Source organism: Macaca nemestrina, chromosome 7, assembly GCF_043159975.1.
Source record: "Macaca nemestrina isolate mMacNem1 chromosome 7, mMacNem.hap1, whole genome shotgun sequence".
In the NCBI taxonomy this organism is placed as follows: Eukaryota; Metazoa; Chordata; class Mammalia; order Primates; family Cercopithecidae; genus Macaca; species Macaca nemestrina.
The window spans coordinates 44,354,906-44,375,237 of record NC_092131.1 but is presented as its reverse complement, the minus strand read 5'-3'; the positions used below and the strand labels follow the sequence as shown (position 1 = coordinate 44,375,237).

General features: G+C 38.1%; 1 protein-coding gene across 1 annotated transcript in view; it reads right to left on the bottom strand.

Annotated features, from left to right (window-relative positions):
• Nucleotides 1–2,699: 2,699 nt before the first annotated feature.
• LOC105473685 (sphingosine-1-phosphate phosphatase 1) overlaps nucleotides 2,700–20,332 on the bottom strand; it is a 49,562-nt gene continuing 31,929 nt past the window's right edge. Inside the window, exons 2-3 of the mRNA XM_011727610.3 lie at nucleotides 19,205–19,294; nucleotides 2,700–7,074 (exon numbers count right to left, since the gene is read on the bottom strand). Coding sequence (XP_011725912.1) covers nucleotides 6,523–7,074; nucleotides 19,205–19,294 — 642 coding nt within the window. The 3' untranslated portion in view covers nucleotides 2,700–6,522. The remainder of the gene's footprint in view (nucleotides 7,075–19,204; nucleotides 19,295–20,332) is intronic.

The following is a 20,332-nucleotide window of genomic DNA, read 5'->3' as shown; positions in this document are numbered from 1 at the left end:
CAAGAGATTTGGATAGGGACACAAATCCAAACCATATCAACCAAATATGAGCAAAAATACTGTGCATTAAAATGAGTTTGGTGAATGTTCCCCCTTAAATTAACCCAGATGAAAAAGGAAAAAAACCCTTAAATAGTAGGAAAATTAAAATCCATCTTACTGTCACCAACCCCACTGATGCTCTGAATTTGGGCCTGGAGACCTTTGGAGACCAGGGTAGCCTTCACTTCACTGAAGTAAAAAAAAAAACACTTGACATTTAAGCTCTGAATATAATCAAAATTTTAATTATAAACATCACTTAAAATGTTTAAATGTAGTTGATTATATGAAAAATTAAAGATCAATTGTACAAAATAATATTCTCAGGAACACATTTATTTATTACTAGAAACTAAAAGGTATATCCCTGTATATACAGAATATTTTCTTTTCAGATTTGATTTCAAGTTTAAAAATAAAAAAATCTTAAAACTAATTTGAATACAAATCACATTCATACAATGGGGTACTATAGTAATTACATACAAAACTTTCCTAGAATTAAATTATTAGCCCTTAAATACTGCATGAAAAGTGACAAAATCCTTACTAAATTGGAAGCATTCATTTACAACCTAAACTTTTAAAATATAGGTAGACTATTAAGCAATATTAAAATTTTTAGATCATTAATCTCTTTGAGAATCTGATGAATGTTATAAAATTTTCCCCAGAAAAATGCACATATAAAGCCTAAGGACTGAATAATCACGTAATTCATTCAACATACCCTAATTGAATGCCTATTGTGTCCCAGGGATCCAGAAGTAAAAAGATGCACAAGGTCTTTTTTCTCATGAAGCTTATATCATAGGGATAATGACAGAAAATTTAAAAAGTAAGTAATACATAATTACAGATTGTGACTGATATGCTTTGCCTTTGTGTCCCCACCCAAATCTCACCTTGAATTGTAATAATCCCCACAAGTCAAGGGCAAGACTAGGTGGAGATACTTGAATCATGGGGGCAATTCCCCCATGCTCTCCTCGTGATAGTGAGTGAGATCTCATGAGATCTGATGGTTTTATAAGGGGCTTCCCACTTCGCTCGCCACTCACTCTTACTTCATCCTGCCGCCCTGTGAAGAGGTGCCTTCTGCCATGATTGTAAGTTTCCTGAGGCCTTCCCAGCCATGCAGAACTGTGGGCCAATTAAACCTCTTTCCTTTATAAATTACTCAGTCTTGGGCATTTTTTTTTGAGATGGAGTCTCACTCTATTGCCCAGGCTGGAGTGCAGTGGCCGGATCTCAGCTCACTGCAAGCTCCACCTCCCGGGTTCACGCCATTCTCCTGCCTCAGCCTCCTGAGTAGCTGGGACTACAGGCGCCCGCCACCACGCCTGGCTAGTTTTTTGTATTTTTTTTTTTAGTAGAGACGGGGTTTCACCGTGTTAGCCAGGATGATCTCGATCTCCTGACCTTGTGATCCGCCTGTCTCAGCCTCCCAAAGTGCTGGGATTACAGGCTTGAGCCACTGCACCCGGCCAAAATCTGATTTTCATATTTATATGCAAGAGAGGTTTCACAATCACTAAGGCTTTTTAGCATGAACAGTCGGTATAATAGTTACCAAAGTATATTTTATTCTGCTCATAGATTGCTGTTATCAGACATAGAATCCCGTATTTGGGAAAGAAAGGAAGAAAGGGAAGGGCAAATTAGGAAAAGTCAGCTAGTTGAGATTTAAGAATTAACATTTTTAGCCTGGCACAGTGGCTCACACCTATAATCCCAGCACTTTGGGTGGCTGAGGTTGGAGGACTGCTTCAGCCCAGGAGTTCAAGACCAGTCTAGACAACATAGTGAGACCCCATCTCTATAAAAATAGAAAAATTAGCCAGACATGGTGGTACATGGCTGTAGTCTCAGCTACTTGGGAGGTTGAGGCAGGAGGATGGATTAAACCCAGGAGGTGGAGGCTGTAGAGAGCAGTGATCATGCCATTGCACCCCAGCCTGGGTGAGAAAGCAAGACCCTACCTCTAAAAAAACAAACAAACACATTTATTTCCTTAAACATTTTTATTTTTTAAAAGGTTTATTTTTCTTTGAATATTCCCTCCTGTGTATCTCACAAGGCCTGTTTCCTTATAAAGTTATCTGGTGGGCCTAAAAATGAAGAGCTCTCTAAAAGTCCTTCACAATTAGTATGTTAACATTTTTATTGTGCTATGTATAACTTACGTAACCACAAACAGAATTCAAATGTAAAAGTTCTTTCCTTTTTTTCTTTAAGATGGAGTCTTGCTTTGTCACCCAGACTGGAGTGCAGTAGTGTGATCTCAGTTCACTGCAACCTCCACCTCCTGAGTTAAAGCAATCCTCCCATCTCAGCTTCCCAAGTAGCTGAGACTACAAGCATGTGCCACCATGCCCAGCTGTTTTTGTCTTTTTCTTTTAGTAGAGACTGGGTTCACCATGTTAGCCAGGCTGGTCTCAGACTCCTGACCTTAAGTGATCTGCCCGCCTTGGCCTCCCAAAGTGTTGGATTACAGGCGTGAGCCACCACGCCTGGCCAAATTTTTTCTTTTTAACTTACATATGTATTTCAAAAGGAATGGAAGAACTTGATCAAATAACGAGAAAATACCCAGCACAGTAATATCTACTAAGTTTAATTACTTTTTCTCAAACTGCCACCTCTTCCCTTTCTTAAAAAAAAACCCTATCAAACAACAAAAACCCTCTTCAGAAAATCTAATGCAGCTATAAAGTAAAATGTTAAAAACTGATCCTTATTGATGTCCAGATTAAACATTTTAGTGGCCTGGTGCGGTGGCTCAAGCCTGTAATTCCAGGACTTTGGGAGGTGGAGGTGGGCGGATCACTTGAGGTCAGGAGTTCGAGAACAGCCTGGCCAACAGGTTGAAACCCCATTTCTACTAAAAATACAAAAAATAGCCGGGTGTGGTGACTTGCGTCTGTAGTCCCAGCTACTCAGCAGGCTGAGGCAGGAGAATCGCTTGAACCTGGGAGGCAGAGGTTGCAGTGAGTTGAGATGGCGCCACTGCATTCCAGCCTGGGTGACAGAGCGAGACTCTGTCTAAACCCCCCTCCTTTTTAGAGATAGGATGTCCCTCTATTGCCCAAGCTGGAGTGCAGTGGCATGAGCATACCTCACTGTAACCTCAAACTCCGGGGTTCAAGCATCCTCCTGTCTCAGCCTTCCAAAGTTAGGACTACAGGCCTATGCCACCAGGTCCAGCTAACCTTTGGTGTGTGTGTTGGCATAGGAGGGTAGAGATGGGGTCTGGTTATGTTGCCCAGGCTGGTCTCAAACTCCTGGCCTCAAGTGATCCTCCCACCTTGGCCTCCCAAAATGCTGGGGTTACAGGCGTGAACCACCAAATCTGGCCACATGTTAGGTTTTAAATCTACAAGAATAAAATAGTTTTACCAATAAAAAACCTTTGTCATATAAAATTGTGTGATTGTATCTTTCTCCACTCCCACTGCTTCACTTGAGTAGCCTTTAAAAATTTTTGTGATTATATATTTTAAAAAACCGCTTTAGTATTTACTCATCTTTACTTAATGCTCTGTTAAAATCTGCCTTTAAGGGAATGACAGGGAGGGTGAGGGAAAATTTGCTTTTAAATTCTATTCATTTCACTGAATTCATTTTTATATTGTCTTGGAAACATATATTTAATAAACACTACTTGTAAAGAAAGCTACAAAATAAAATAAAAATAATTGTGTCAATCTTGAAGTAGCATTGTTTTATATTAGGTCATATAATTAGTTTCTGGCAGACCTGGATTTTGTAGTTCATACATCATGGCATTTAAAATTATAAAGTAGGGCCGGGCGCGGTGGCTCAAGCCTGTAATCCCAGCACTTTGGGAGGCCGAGATGGGCGGATCACGAGGTCAGGAGATCGAGACCATGCTGGCTAACATGGTGAAACCCCGTCTCTACTAAAAAATACAAAAAATTAGCCGGGCGAGGTGGCGGGCGCCTGTGGTCCCAGCTACTCGGGAGGCTGAGGCGGGAGAATGGCGTGAACCCAGGAGGCGGAGCTTGCAGTGAGCTGAGATCGGGCCACTGCACTCCAGCCTGGGCGACAGAGCAAGACTCCGTCTCAAAAAAAAAAAAAAAAAAAAAAAAAAATTATAAAGTAAAATGTCCATATGTTTTATTCTGCTTGAAAAAGTACCTGTTCCTAGTTTTATGATTAATCCTTGACATTCACGGAAAAGCAGTAAACTACCTACAATACTATTAGTCACATTTTACTGAAACATTTTTGTCCATAAGCTTTTTTACTTTTTATTTCCTTTTTAAATCCTTTTAAATTTTTAAAAATTTTTTGGTTTTGTGCATAAGCTTTTTAAAAGAAATATTATGAAACTTTTTACTAAAAGTACAATGTTAGAAGTAATCATAAATGGAGGCAAAGTCAGTTTGTACCTCAAAGAATTTCTTCAATGTCTTCTATTGCCAAAACAGCACTTTGATTTTGAACAAAACGCTTCAGAGGAAATATGTGCTAGAATGAAAATCTAAGACATATTTTTTAAATCTCTACCAGATAAAACAGTTTTTTTTTGCCTCCCGGAAGGCAAACAAAACAAAGCAAAACCTTCAATCTTCAATTTGGCTTTTATTTTAAAATACACTTAGCATAGAAGTGTCATAGGACAGAAAATAATAAAACACAAAGAAATGGAACATTTTCAAATACTTTTTAAGCTAGACATAAAAATCAACAGGATAGCATTGGCCCAAATTATGGGAAACAGTCCCCAAAATTCAACTCATTAAACATACATTTTGAAAGTAAAGCTCTTTTCACATTTTCCAAGGTGCCGACATTTTCCTACATGCCTTGGTTTCCTTTTAACTAATAAGTGTAAATTTAGTTGCTTTACTTAAAATTATCAGCTTCAGTTTCGATAAAAATTACCATGCCCCTAAATTCTCAATCAGAATTATAAAAATATGAGTTCAAATAGTTATGGTGCCCAAAATAGAAACATCTGAAGTGATAGTTCTGGATAATCATATAGATATTGCACTAAAATCAGTAATTTCATACCTGGTATTCATTTATATGGAAAGTTAATCCTCTTCTTTATGAAAAACTTTCTATAAATACACTTAATGCTAACATAAGTACAACCACACTTCAAAATATAAAGGCACAGACAGAAAAATGAATAGTTTAATACTATACACAAATGTTCCACTGTGAAAATAATAGAAAGTTGAAAAAATAATAGGATCTAAAATACTGATACTAATTTTAGGTTTTATAATTTACCTTAAGTAGCCAATAAATGGGTATTAAAAGTTAACAGTGCTAAATCCAATCCTTTCCAAATTATTTAGAAAAATGCTTTCTTTACATATGAAGTATGTGCATTGTCCCATCTATAAATTTCAACTACGTTTCCATTCACTGGAAATACCTACCTGTAATATAAACAATCAAGACAATGTACAAAAAATATATCCTGTTCCTATAACTTACAATGCACACAAAAATACCTACAAAAAGGGAAGTATTTATCCACTTAGCTTTATAATAAATTGGTGAGAAAGTTTAGCCCATTCCACATTTCTTTCCAAATAAAGGCTAAAGAGTTAAGGGCAATTTACTTTTATGCCTGTCGCCTTGACAACATGTTTTAAAATATTTGCTTGATTATATGTAATTTAAGATAAAGTTAATGTCTTATTTTTACATCACAGTATACATAGCATTTCTTAATTTAGCAACAGAAAGGCACAATTAGCAAGCAATAAAATTCAGTACCTGAATTATTAAACTGACGTCCAGAATAGTGGCAAATAAAGTACATTCAAAACAGTATACAGAACTTAAAAGAATCCAAAAACTTATTTTTTCAAAAATTTGGTCCATTAAAAATGCCTCCCATGTTCAACATCATGGGTAACATGAAAGGTAATGGCAGTGTAAAAACAGGCAATAAATCAACGTATAGTAGCATATGCATTCTGCTCTAGTAATTACGCAATTCAATTAGGAAACGGCTCCCACAGTAAATAAATGTTAAATATATCTGTTAATAACAACATACCTGTATTTAGTTCAAATACACAGGCACAACTGTTTGCATATTATTATCAATTTTATAATACACTCCCATAGTTTAAAAAAACACTTAGGTATATTATTTTATATATAATATACATCAGATATATAATTGCATATTATGTACCTTATATATATTATATATAAGTTGAATCCATAATACAAAACTCTCCAAACATTACATGAACATTCTAAATGGATACTTATCATTTTCTCAGTATTGAAATAGCTCAGCTCACCTAAATCAGTATCTGGATGTGCAATGATAAAATGCACTGACTCTTAAGAATTTACTTAAATAATTATTTAAGTTAAATTCCTGCAAAAGTCTAATTCTGACCTGGCTTTTACCTGGAATATATTTTTAGGTATCAGTAACTGATACCCTCCTTTCTTATCATAAACAATATTTCTCCATCAAGAGATACCAATAAAGAAAAATATGTAAGGAACAAAAAATGTGATGGAGAAACCAACCATTCCATAGGTAATATACCGATAAGGAAGTTCAACTTCCATGTGCTGTCTTGCTTTTCGAATATCATCACATGGTATATTGAAGATTTTGCAGGCTAAAGGAATGGTGATCTTTTTCATTACATCTCTGACTATTAGTACAAATACCATCCCTATGAGGATCCGCAATATGGCTTTTCCAAACAGAGTCATAGTAATGGGGGGCCCAGCTAAAGGTAATATATCTAGAGAAGGATCTAATACTAGACCCATGTTATAAGTAACATGAGATCCACATGCAATTCCAGCACCACTTCCTAGAATCTCAGCTGTGTCTCCTCGGGACGTGCTCCAGGTGTCAAGAGTGAAAGAAAAGATCCCCAAAGCTAAATGAAGCCCGATGATGATTAACGGAGCGTATTTGTGAGTTTGGTTGAAGTTGTCAATCAGGTCCACAAATGGATAGAAGACAGCTAAGATTAAAATGGTATATAGGAATCCAGCAATAATATCCTAGGAAAAGATAAAAGTATTGCTGTTTAGTATAATACTGAACATTTTTGGCATTTAAAAAATAATTTATATTTAACATTTCAAATGTTGAATATATATAAATTTTTTAAAGTTGTCAAATTCTCAAAGTAAACTTTATTAATGAACCATATAGGAGGCACCAAAAACTGTATTAATAGTAAAAAGATTTATATTTTCATAATTCTACCCTTTTATAAATTAACTACATATATAACACCCACAAATTTATATTCAAATTCTGAACAACAAACTATGCTAAAATTGTGTAGTTTTGATTTCTGGGGAAAAGTAAACTTATTATTCAAAGAAATGGTTTTCATTTTCATGTTTATATATGTAATTATCTCCATGACCACAGAGGATATACAGCCAAGGTAATTTTCTTTTCTCATTCATTCATTCATGGAACAAACATTTATGAGTACCAACCCCTATTTTAGGGGTTGAGGATACACTGCTTTAAAAAATGACAAGAATGTGGCTGGGCGCGGTAGCTCACGCCTGTAATCCCAACCCTTTGGAAGGCTGAGACGGGCGGATCACTTGAGGCCAGGAGTTCAAGACCAGCCTGGGTAACATAGTGAAACCCTGTCTCTACTAAAAATGCAAAAATTAGCCAGGTATGGTGGCTCCAGCCTGTGGTCCCAGCTACCTGGGGATGGAGGCATGAGAATCGCTTGAACCCAGAAGTGGAGGTTGCAGAGAGCCAAGATCATGCCATTGCACTCCAGCCTGAATAACAGAGCAAGACTGTCGATAACCACATAAGCAAGCAGATAAATACTACAATTTCAGATTGTTATGAATCTTATGAAGAAACTAAAACAGGACAATAGAATAGTATGATGAAGGACCCGATTAGAGTACTGATTAAGGAAGCCTGTCTGAGGGTGGTGACACTTGAGTACAGATCTGATTCTAAAGGGAGCCTATATTTAGAGGCAGAAGAAATGTGTTCCAGGTAGAGGGAATATCAAGTGCAAAGGCTTTTGTAGGCTAGGTAAGAGAGGATATTTCATTTCAAAAGTGATAGGAGCTGGGTGCAGGGGCTCATGCCTATAATCCCAACACTTTGTCGAAACTGCTTGAACCCAGGAGTTGGAGACCAGGCTGGGCAACATAGTGAGACTTCGTCTCTTAACAATAAAAAGTGAGGCCGGGTGCAGTGGCTCACACCTGTAATCCCAGCACTTTGGGAAGCTGAGGCGGTGGACTACCTGAGGTCAAGAGTTCAAGACCAGCCTGGCCAACATGGTAAAACCCCGTCTCTACTAGAAATACAAAAGAAAATTAGCTGTGTGTGGTGGTGCACACCTATAATCCCAACTACTCGGGAGGCTGAGACAAGAGAATCGCTTGAACCCGGGAGGCGGAGGTTGTGGTGAGTCGAGATCGTGCCACTGCATTCCAGCCTGGACAAGAGTGAAACTCCATCTTGAAAATACATAAATAAATACATAACTACATACATATAAAAATTAGCTCAGCATGGTGGCACGCATTTGTAATCCCAGCTACTTGGGAGGCTGAGACAGGAGAACTGCCTGAACCCGGGAGGTAGAGGTTGCAGGGAGCCGAGATGGTGCCACTGCACTCCAGCCTGGGTGACAGAGCGAGACAATGTCTCAAAAAAAACAAAACAAAACAAAACAAAACAAAAATTAAAAAAAAGAATTGACAACTGTAACTTGATGATGGATTGAATGTGAAAAAGAGCAAGAAAGAGGAATCAAAGATGGTTCCTAGTTTTAGGCAGGAGCAACTGTGTAGATTTGATAGATGGTTTACTTGAGGAAACAAAGCTATTAAATAACTTTCTGAATCATTCCTGACAACATACAAAAATGTTCCCTATTTCTACCTGATAACAAAACAAAACCCTATGATCTACTCTCTATTACTGAAAAACTTATCAATGCTTATATTCACTGTCTCTACTTCCTTGCCTCCGATTTTTCTCTAAACTCAACACTACACTGAAACCACTTTTCTCATGGATACTAGTGGTCTTCAAAAAAAATGGTCATTTTTTTTTCTTTTTTTTTCAGACACAGTCTCGCTCTGTTGCCCAGGCTGGAGTACAGTGGCGCGATCTCAGCTCACTGCAACCTCCGCCTCCCGGGTTCACGCCCTTCTCCTGCCTCAGCCTCCAATGTAGCTGAGACTACAGGTGCCCGCCTCCATGCCCGGCTGTTTTTATTGTATTTTTAGTAGAGACGGGGTTTCACCGTGTTAGCCAGGATGGTCTCGATCTCCTGACCTCGTGATCCGCCCACCTCGGCCTCCCAAAGTGCTGGGATTACAGGCCTGAGCCACTGTGCCCAGCCAGGTCATTAAGGTCATTTTTTTTTTTTTTTTTTTTTCCGCTCTGTCGCCCAGGCTGGAGTGCAGTGGTGTGATTTAGGCTCACTGCAAGCTCCGCCTCCTGGGTTCACGCCTTTCTCCTGCCTCAGCCTCCCCAGTAGCTGGAACTACAGGCGCCCGCCACCACACCTGGCTAATTTTTTGTATTTTTAGTAGAGACAGGGTTTCACCGTGTTAGCCAGGATGGTCTTGATCTCCTAATGTTGTGATCTGCCCGCCTCAGCCTCCCAAAGTGCTGGGATTACAGGTGTGAGCCACTGCGCCCGCCCACGGCCAGGTCATTTCTGGGTCATTTCTGTACAATATTCAATAAAGGTAAGCAACAGACTAGTTGCTTAATGTTTTTGTCTTAAAATGTTTTATTACATAGGATTTAATACATAGCAAAATACACATAGAATGTATATGAAACTATAAAATTCCTATCTATGAAATCACTTCCCAACAAAAGAATTATAATATTACAAGTATTGTCAAACCTACTGTGCTGTTTCTCAACCTATCACTCTGCATTCCTCCCTGGAGGCAATTTGCAAGCATGAATTTTGGCTTAATAAACACCTAGGATTTTTTGTTTATTTTGTTTTGTTTTGTGTTTGTAGATACCAGGTTTCACCAGGTTGCCAAGACAGGTCTTGAACTCCTGGGCTCAAGTGATCCACCTACCTTGGCCTCCCAAAGAGCTAGGATTACAGGTATGAGCCACTGGGCCCAGCCATAAATATCTATTTTTTAAAATAGTTTTACCACATATCTTCAAGCAAAATAGTATCTAGTTTGGTCTGGTACGGTGGTTCATGCCTGTAATCCCAGCACTTTGGGAGGCCAAGGTGGGAGGATCACCTGAGGTCAGGAGTTCGGACCAGCCTGGCCAACATAGTGAAACCCCATCTCTATTAAAAATACAAAATTAGCCGGGTGTGGCGGCACGTGCCTGTAATCCCAGCTGCTCTGGAAGCTGAGGCAGGAGAATCGCTTAGAATCCGCGAGGTGGAGTCTGCAGTGAGCTGAAATTACACCACCGCACTCCAGCCTGGGCGACAGAGCAAGATTCTGTCTCAAAAAAAAAAAAAAATTATCTAGTTTTGCTTCTTTCTGAGCTTTGCTAAAATGTTATAGCAGTCTATTTTGATCTGCTTTTTACACTTAAGATTCATTCATTATATTATATGTAGTTATTGGTCATTCACTTTCACAATCATGTAATATTTTGCTGCATGATTATACAATTTATCGGTTTTCCCACTTATGGTCATTTAAGTTGTTTTCAGGTTTTAGATTAGTTAATTGATTACGGTTGAACTTGAATGCTTCTGTTTTTTGTTTTGTTTTGTTTTGTTTTTTGAGACAGGGTCTGTCGCCCAGGCTGGACTGCGGTGACACAGTCTTAGCTCACTGCAACCTCCACCTCAAGTTGTCCTCCCCACTTCAGCCTCCTGAGTAACTGGGACTACAAGCATGCATCACCATGCCCTGCTAGGCTAATTTTTGTATATTTTGTAGACAAGGTTTTGCCATGTTGCCCAGGCTGGTTTCCAACTCCTGAGCTCAAGCAATCTACCTGCCTTGGCCTCCCACAGTGTTGGGATTACAGGTGTGAGCCACTGTGCCCAGCTGGGCTATTCCTTTTCTATGCAATAAAAACTGTGTCATGAAATGACAGGGTCCGCAGTTACAGTGCTTGAAGCCATTGTTCAAAAAGATATATAACTCCAAATCAGAATACTTTGGAATATAAGAATAGCTGGAGAGGGCTGGGTGCAGTGGCTCACGCCTGTAATCCCAGCACTTTGGGAGGCCGAGGCAGGCGGATCACCTGAGGTCAGGAGTTCAAGACTAGCCTGACCAACGTGGAGAAACTCTGTCTCTACTAAAAATACAAAAATTAGCTGGGCATAGTGGTGCATGCCTGTAATCCCAGCTACTCAGGAGGCTGAGGCAGGAGAATCACTTGAACCTGGGAGGCGGAGGTTGCGGTGAGCCAAGATTGTGCCATTGCACTCCAGCCTGGGCAACAAGAGTGACACTCTGACTCACAAAAAAAAAAAAAAAAAAAAAAAAAAGAATAGCTGGAGAAGAAGATACAGATAATTATGAAAGAGAATACAGTTGAACATTCAACTATAAAATGTTGGGGAAATAGATTATGTTTTTTGTTCAACCTCAAATATTTTTTGGATGGACGAATGAACAAATCCTTCACATGAATTTGTTTAATCTAGCAGAATCTACCAAATTACTTGCAAATGAATATCTTTCCTCTTTTTAAATGATGTATTACATTACAGATATAAGAAAATTTTTATTTATTTATTTATTTGAGACTGAGTCTCACTCTGTCCCTCAGGCTGGAGTGCAGTGGCAGCATCTCAGCTCACTGCAACCTCTACCTCCCAGCTTCAAGCAATTCTCCTGTTTCAGCCTCCCAAGTAGCTGGGATTGTAGGTGTATGCCACCAACCACACTAAGCTAATTTTTGTATTTTTAGTAGAGAGGGGGTTTCACCACGTTGGCCAGGCTGGTCTCAAACTCCTGACCTCACGTAATCTGCCCACCTTGACCTCCCAAAGTGCTGGGGTTACAGGTGTGAGCCACTGTGTCCAGCCATGAAAAACATTTTTAAAAATTTATTTAGATATAAAACACGTTTTGGCTGATAGTCTCCTCTTCTACAATAGTAAGTAAAGTTACTTAAAATTAAAATTGTGTTCTCTTTATTTAAATAAATGATGCCTTTTATAACAGGTCAAGGAAAGATATTACACAATCAATTAACAAAATGTTTACGCTTAATCTTAGCCAAAAGGCTGAGAGGTGATCAATTAACAAAATGTTTAAGAAAGTATCGACTAAAGCAATAAATATCATGTGTGCATTCCAACTCTTAGAAGGACATATAAAGCATTTCATAACTGAATTTTGCCTTTCATTAAGTTTCATTTAATGCTAGATCCCAAAATGCATTTATAGACTATTTCTTTTTGTCTTAGAATTATCTTTCCTACCTATATTTCAGGCAAACTATTATATATTCTTTGAGATTCTCCTCAGGCATCTACCTTCTCCATAAACTTTCTTTTCCTACCATGTAATAAGAAATTTTCTCTTCTTTGATTCCACTGCATCCTCCACATACCTGCCATGACAGTTTTCCATTCTTTGCTTGTCTGTTTCTCCAGGAGACCAAAAGTTCATAACCCTTGCTGTATATTAAAATCAAGTGGAGAACTTGAAAAAAATACTGATGCCTGGGACAATATTCAGAGATTACGATTGAACTGAAGTGGGGGTGGGGCATCAGTATTTCTAAAAAATCTCCCCGGTGATTCTAATATACACCCCTGGTTGAAAACAACTGCATTACGTTGTTTTATTACATATTGCATATTTAGATTGTGACTACTCAAAGGCAAAGACTTTGCCTTATTTATACCTACATTTTCAGTGCATGAAAAATAAGCAGGAAATAAATGTTTGGTTAGTTAAATTAAGACAGTTAAGGTAATTCTTTAAAAATAAAAAACAAAAAGAGGAAGAAAAAAAAAGAAAGGAAGAAAGAAAAAGATAGTTAAGGTATTCTTTAGACTCATCACATTGACTACGTAATCCTGCCTGACAAGAGCTCTATAAGAGAAGCAGATGATATATAATTTATTGAACCAGGCCTAAGGCATTTTTGGAGAATAACAACCTTCTGTACTAAAAACACTGCTTCAATACTTTACAATTATTGTCACATTTAATCATAACAATCAACATGAAACAGCTTGCCTTTTAAGAGTGCCATTTTGCTCTTGTCCCCAGGACAGGTATTAAAAGCACCTTTTTCCCTTTCAAAAGTGTGCAAATATGATGGAAATTTATGGTTACCTTAATCAACCAGTTTTTAAATAATCAAAACTGGAGTAAGGTCACATACCTGCTTATTTAACCTCTTACACTGAAGGTACTTAACACAGTTGTTACAAAAATTAACATTTTGAGAATCAGAAATTAAATATTGGGAGTAAAGAGAAACTAAATGTTCTTTTTTTTTTTTTTTTTGATACAGGTCTTGCTGTGTCATTCAGCCTGTAGTGTAGTGGCATGATCATAGCTCACTATAGCCTCAACCCCCTGGGCTCAATTGATCCTCCCACCTCAGTTTCCCAAGTAGCTGGGACTACAGGTGCAAGTCACCACACTTGGCTAATATTTTGCAGTTTTTTGTATAGACAGGCTTTCCCCATGTTGCCCAGGCTGGTCTTGAACTCCTGGGCTCAAGTGATCCACCCCGCTCAGCTTCCCAAAGCTGGAATTTAGGCATTACCCACCACACCCAGCCTCGACATTTTTTTTTTGAACAGGATGTCTTCCGACAAAACTCACTGATACATACTAAAAATTACCAAAGAATTCTGATCAACTGGATTTTATTTCAGTTACTCAAAGATTCCACAAGTGACTCAAACTCTGACCACGCATTTGGATATGGAGATCTCAAATGATGTGACTGTCAAACCTCTATTCATCATATTTCTTTTTTTGAGAGAGGATCTCACTCTATGGCCATGGCCTAGATTGGAGGGGAGATCATGGCTCACCACAGCCTCGACTTCCTGGGCTCAAATGATCCTCCCACCTCCCAAGTAGCTGGGACCACAGGCGCACACCACCACACCTGGCTAACTTTTTGTATTATTATTATTTTTTTTTATAAAGACGGGGTTTTGCCATGTTGCCCAGGCTGATCCAGATATCCTGGGCTCAAGTGATCCACCTGCCTCGGCCTTCCAAAGTGTTGGGATTACAGGCGTGAGCCACTGCACCTGGCCAATTCTTCATATTCCAGAGCACAAATTGCCAAAATAATTTAATCTTATGAGGTTATATTCCCTTTCTTTGCTATCTTACCCTTACTTGTCTACTTTGTAATTAAAGGTACAAGTCTTGGGAAATACCCATAGGATTTTGGCTACAAAAATAAAAGCTGTTGCTTTACTTTTTATCTTAAATTTCATGAGTGATTTAAAATTTCATGTTATATGCTAAAGTGAAAATATTCTAAAATTTGTACTTTTCACATAGAATTTATATCAAGTCAGATGTTTTAGACAAATGACAATTGATGAGTTATTTGTATAAAGTCATACATATTTACTCTAAGGTTAAGTGAAAGGAAGGGTTAACAGTTCTACAGTTAGCTTTTTATTAATTATTTTTATTTTTAGATAGGATCTTGCTCTGTTGCCCAGGCTGGAGTACAGTGGCAAAATCACAGCTTATTGCAGCCTCAACCTTCCTGGCTCAAGCAATCCTCTCACCTTGACTTCACGAGTAGCTGGGACTACTCCTCCCGCTTTGGCCTTGCAAATTGTTGGGATTATAGGTGTGGGCTGCTGTGCCCAGCCAGGCATTTTTTTAAATTATGTATTTTTCATAATACAGATATAAGCATATGTTCAATCCTGTAAAACATTTCTCTTATAGTACCTTAAAAAATGAAAAAATTGGCCAGGCACAGTGGCTCATGCCTATAATCCCAGCAAACTGAGAGGTCAGGGCAAGTGGATCGCTTGAGCTCAGGAGTTTGAAAGCCGCCTGGGCAATATGGCCAAACTCTGTCTCTTCCAAAAAGAAAAAATACAAAAATCAGCAGGGCATGGTGGTCCAGCTACTTGGGAGGCTGAGGTGGGAGGATCGCTTGAGCCCAGGAGGCAAAGCTTGCAGTGAGCAGAGATTATGCCACTGCACTCCAGCCTGGTTAACAGAAGAAGACCCTGTCTCAGAAAAAAAGAAAAAAAAAAGGAAAAAATTCATTAAATATCTTTAAATGGTTATGTTTGATCCCTTTAACATTAAGAATTCTTTAAAATAATAACTTCTCATGTATCAACTGACATAAAAAATCCAATATTTGCTGTCCTCTACTTTTTGTGTATAGCTCCACGAGTATTAAACTTAAGATTGTTCCACACCTCGTCTGACCAGGAAAAAAAACAAAACAAAACTTAGATTGCTACGAAACTATACAAATCTGCTTCCTTTTCTGTTCGAGTTTTAAATTGTTTATATTTCCCTAGATAGGGTATATTGAACTTCTATCCAATAGAATCAGAAAAAGAAACATTCAAATTTACGACATAATCATGTTGGCTATCAATCATATCAATATAATGGATAACATTAAAATACATAACTAAGTGGTTTTAAGTATTACAGCACAAAGTATGCAATAAAGAACAATTAATGTTAAAGGTAACAAAGAGCTCAAAGTAGCAAATTTTCTAAAAGGAAATTTAGCAAATAATTTTAGCTATTTATCATTATAAATAACTCTTATACCCTAAAAGTTGTTAATTACAGATCTAAAAGGAATACTCCAGGTTATCATCAATTTATGGTAGACAATATGGTATTTAAATGTATTAAATGCCATACATTTAATGAAGATTCATTACATATTAAATTTGAATTTTTTTTTCATTTCTAGTGATCAAACCTAGAGAGGCTAGTGATTTGCTGAGACTGAAATTCAGGTCTCCTATCTCATAATGACTTTTTTGTTTTTATTTTAACTATAATGTATTTCGGGTGTCCTGGTTCCAGTTTAAACATGATAGTGATGACAATGGAGTTTCTGACAACAAAAAGTATTGTTATAATGCATTGTTTTTTATTATAAAAGCTATGATTAGGGATGACTTTTGAAGTATCTATCTTCTTTCTTTAAAATACACATTTAATACATGCTCACTACAGAAAAAGTAAAAATTATAGATAAACAATAACAAGCAGTTTTTAACCTAACAATAACCATTGTTAAAACTCTTAGTGTTAGGCTGGACATAGTGGCTCACATCTGTAATCTCAGCACCTTGAGAAGTTGAGGTGGAAAGATCACTTGAGACCAGGAGTTTAGTACCAGCCTGGGCAGCATAGCTAGACCCTATCTCTACAAAAAATTTAAAAATTAGCTGGGCATGGTGGTGCATATTTGTAGTCCTAGACACCCAGGAGGCTAAGGTGGGAGGATCGCTTGAGCCCAGGAGTTTGAGATTGCAGTGAGCTATGTTCGCACCATCACACTCCAGCCTGGGTAACAGAGCTGTCTGTTTTAGAGACAGACCTTGTCTCTAAAAAAGCAAGCAAACAAAAAAGAACAGATGTTGTCCATCCTGGATATTTGACTAACCCAACTAAACATTTCATTTTTAAAAAAGAACAGTATCAGCCAGGCATGGTGGCTCACACCTGTAATCCCAGCACTTTGGGAGGCTGAGGCAGGCGGATCACTTGAGGTCAGGAGTTCGAGACCAGCCTGGCCAACATGGTGAAACCCCATTTCTACTAAAAATACAAAAATTAGCAGGGCACGGTGGCGTGCACCTGTAATCTCAGCTACTTGGAAGAATCTCTTGAACTCAAGAGATGGAAGGTGCAGTGAGCTGAGATCACACCTCTGCACTTCAGCCTGGGTGACAGAGCAAGATGCCATTTCAAAAACAAACAAACAAAACCAGTATCTTTGAGATTATATACTCAATGTAATCACATAGATTCTTGTTCTTCCTTATATGATGACAAAGAGTCAAGGGATATTATCTAATATCTTTTTCTCCAAGAAATATCAGGAAATCACTTTTTATCACTAAAGATGCATAACCATTTGGTAGTTTTTTTTTAGAAGTAGTGATGCTAGCTTTAGGGGTGGAACAGAATAACTCTAACAAGACACAGAAGATAGAAAACATTTTCTTGCAACAAGTATTTGATTTTACATAAAAACATGATACTTAATCTGATTATAAAATTAGGTGAGATCAGTAAGAAAGAATTGTATGTAAATTCACAATTCATATTAAATACAAATAATTACAAAAAGTCCAACACAAATAATTTGTTTATTAAAATAGTGTTTAGAGCTGGGTGCAGTGGCTCACATCTATAATCCCAGCACTTTGGGAGGCTGAGGCGGGCGGATCACTTGAGGTCAGGAGTTCGAGACCAGCCTGGCCAACATGGTGAAACCCCATCTCTACTAAAAATACAAAAATTAGCCAGGTGTGGTGGTATATGCCTGTAATCCCAGCTACTCAGGAGGTTGAGGCACAAGAATCGCTTGAACCTGGGAGACAGCTGCAGTGAGCCGAGATTGCGTCACTGCCCTCCAGCCTGGGCGACAGAGCAAGACTCTGCTTCTAAAAGAAAAAAAAGTGTTTGGTAGGGACTCCAAAAGGAGGGAGAGCGGGAGGAAAGGGCTGAAAAACTTCCTGTTGGGTACTACGTTCACCATCTGGGTCATAGGATCAATAGAAGCCCAAATCTTGGCACCACACAATATACCTTTGCAAACAAATCTGCTTATGTACCCCTTGAATCTAAAATTAAAATTTAAAAAACCTAGAAGCAATGACCAACCGAAAAATTACAGCACACCCTGCCTCCCAACAAAATAAAAGTGTTTGAGACTTCTAGAAATTTATCTGTGAAGGAGCAGGTGTGGAAACAAGAAATTTGAGAAACAGAAACCAACATTTCTATAGCTATGAAATAAGCAAATGAAATATGAGAAAAAAATTCTAAAAATCTTAAGTTGTTACAGACAAGAAAAAAACTGATATGACCCATTAAAAACTAGAATTCCATGAATTCCTCCACCTCTTTTTCTGATCCTTTATCTCCATGATAATACATAATTCATTCATAGATGCCTCATGAGACACCATGTTGGATGCTAAAGGTAGAGTTAAAACACACAGTTGCTGTTCTCAAGGAACTTGGAGTCTAGTATACTTGACAGATAAGTAAAAAAGCAATTGCAATTTAGGAATAGTGGGGAAGGGTCACCTCACAAGTCTTGAGAAAGAGAAGATGGGGAAGGTAATAAGGCTTTGAGGGGTTAAGAACATCTATAGTGAGTCTTGAAGAATGAATGGGATAGTTAAGGTAAAGAAAGTGAAAAGGACATTCCAAGTAAATGTTATAGCATTTGTAAAATTATGGAGGTAAGAAACCCTTTGCATTGGAGGAAACCTAATAATTCAGTATGGAATGATATTTGTGTTTTGGAAAGTCTATTAAACAGACTGAATACTGGTGGAGCAGTGTCAAACTGGAAGCTGGCTACTAATTAAGATGCTATCACAGTAATCTGGTCAGATATGTTGCAGGCCAGAGCTAAGGGGGTGTCAGTAGGGATAGAGAGGAAGAAAAGTGAATGGGTGTGGCTGCAAATAGTACAGGGTCCCTGTGCTGCTGCTTTGGGAACCGAATTGCATTCTCAAAACACAATGTCCACTGTGAGTCCTAACATACTGATGGGAAAGAAAAGCAGAGTTTAATATGTAAATACAAATGGCACCTGGAAAGTTTAAGTTCACATAGTTTCTAGTCACTGCTTCTTCAACAATACTTAGGAGCTCTCCTTGGTTTCTGTAGTCACATTGCTGGTTTTGACTCAGTGATAGGAGAGACACAGAAAAGACTGCGAAGGAAAATAAAAGTGAGACTGGAAGGAGGAAGAAATTTTATTTTGATTATTATACTTGGCTATTGTGATTGCTGGAAACTGTTTCTATGAAATATGTGACTACTACATTAATATTCATAAACCATCATGTTGATATTTTCACAAAACAAAGTCAGAAGACTTACAATATTTTCTCATTTAGGCTCCAGGTAAGTTTGCAAATGATTAAAAATTATAAAATTGACTGTCAATGTCATAAAAAATAAAGTATTAAGAAGACAACATTTTCCTTACCAGAATGGAGTGCATTCCCATGTAAATTCTACTTAGGCAAACTAGAGAACACCAGCAGGGAATAAGAATCAGTCCATATATAAGAGGATACTAAAGGGGAATAAAAGGAAAATCAGTTAAACAAATTTAAGTTAGATATAAACAAATAAAAGACAAATCAAATCACTATTCTGTAAACTCCACTAAAACAAGAAATTTGTGTTTTTACTCCCCATTATATTCCCAGCACCTAACCCTGAGTATGGCACATAGCAGACATTCAAGAAATACTTTTGCACAGATGAATGAAATCTCATGTGTCTACATTCTTTATTGTGGGAACTGGCTCATTTCTGCTTCTACAATGAAGATTCAATCACTGGCATGGTATAGAAGGAGGAGGACAGGTAAGAGACATACTTTCAATATGGCCGCCAAAATGAAAGGGCCTCTGGAATAGTACCTGAATCTGGTCCATGTAAATGTCTTCAGTTGTCTGGGGAGGAGGACTGGCATTATCTCCCTCTCATTTCATCAGTGACTGCTATCTGCAATTTATATTGCTATTCCCCTACCTTGCATTCAGTATTCAACATTTTGTACTTAGCTTTTCACTTTCGCCCATCGACTAAAATTTCAAATAGTCCCCTTACTGAGAAAAATTTTTGTGGAATACTAGGAACAGAAATCATAAAAGGGAAAAAGCATAAACAGAAAGTGTAGACAATTCTTGGTATCAATGGCACTAGTGGAAGAGTTGGCTGTGAAATGTCCTGAGATTGGAGGGAAAGAGGAAAGGATGGATGGGCATGGTGGTAAGTTTGTAAAGGGAAGAAGGGAGGGCACATTTGGGGCCGTTTATGCCTGATGACTTCAAATTTCTCAGTGAAACTGAAGCCAAGGTGGTTAGGGAAGTTGGGTTGAAATAAAGGAGCAAAGGAGTTAAGTAAGCTTGTAACAAGAGTAGAAAATATTTAGTACACAATTGTTGTTGTTTGGTGGTTTGTTTTGTTTGTTTTGTTTTTTAGAGAGACAGGGTCTATGTTGCCCAGGTTGGAGTACTAAGGCTATTCCCAGGTGTGATAATAGCGTACTACCACCTTCAACTCCTGGACCTAAGTGATCCTCCTGCCTTGGCCTCCTGAGTAG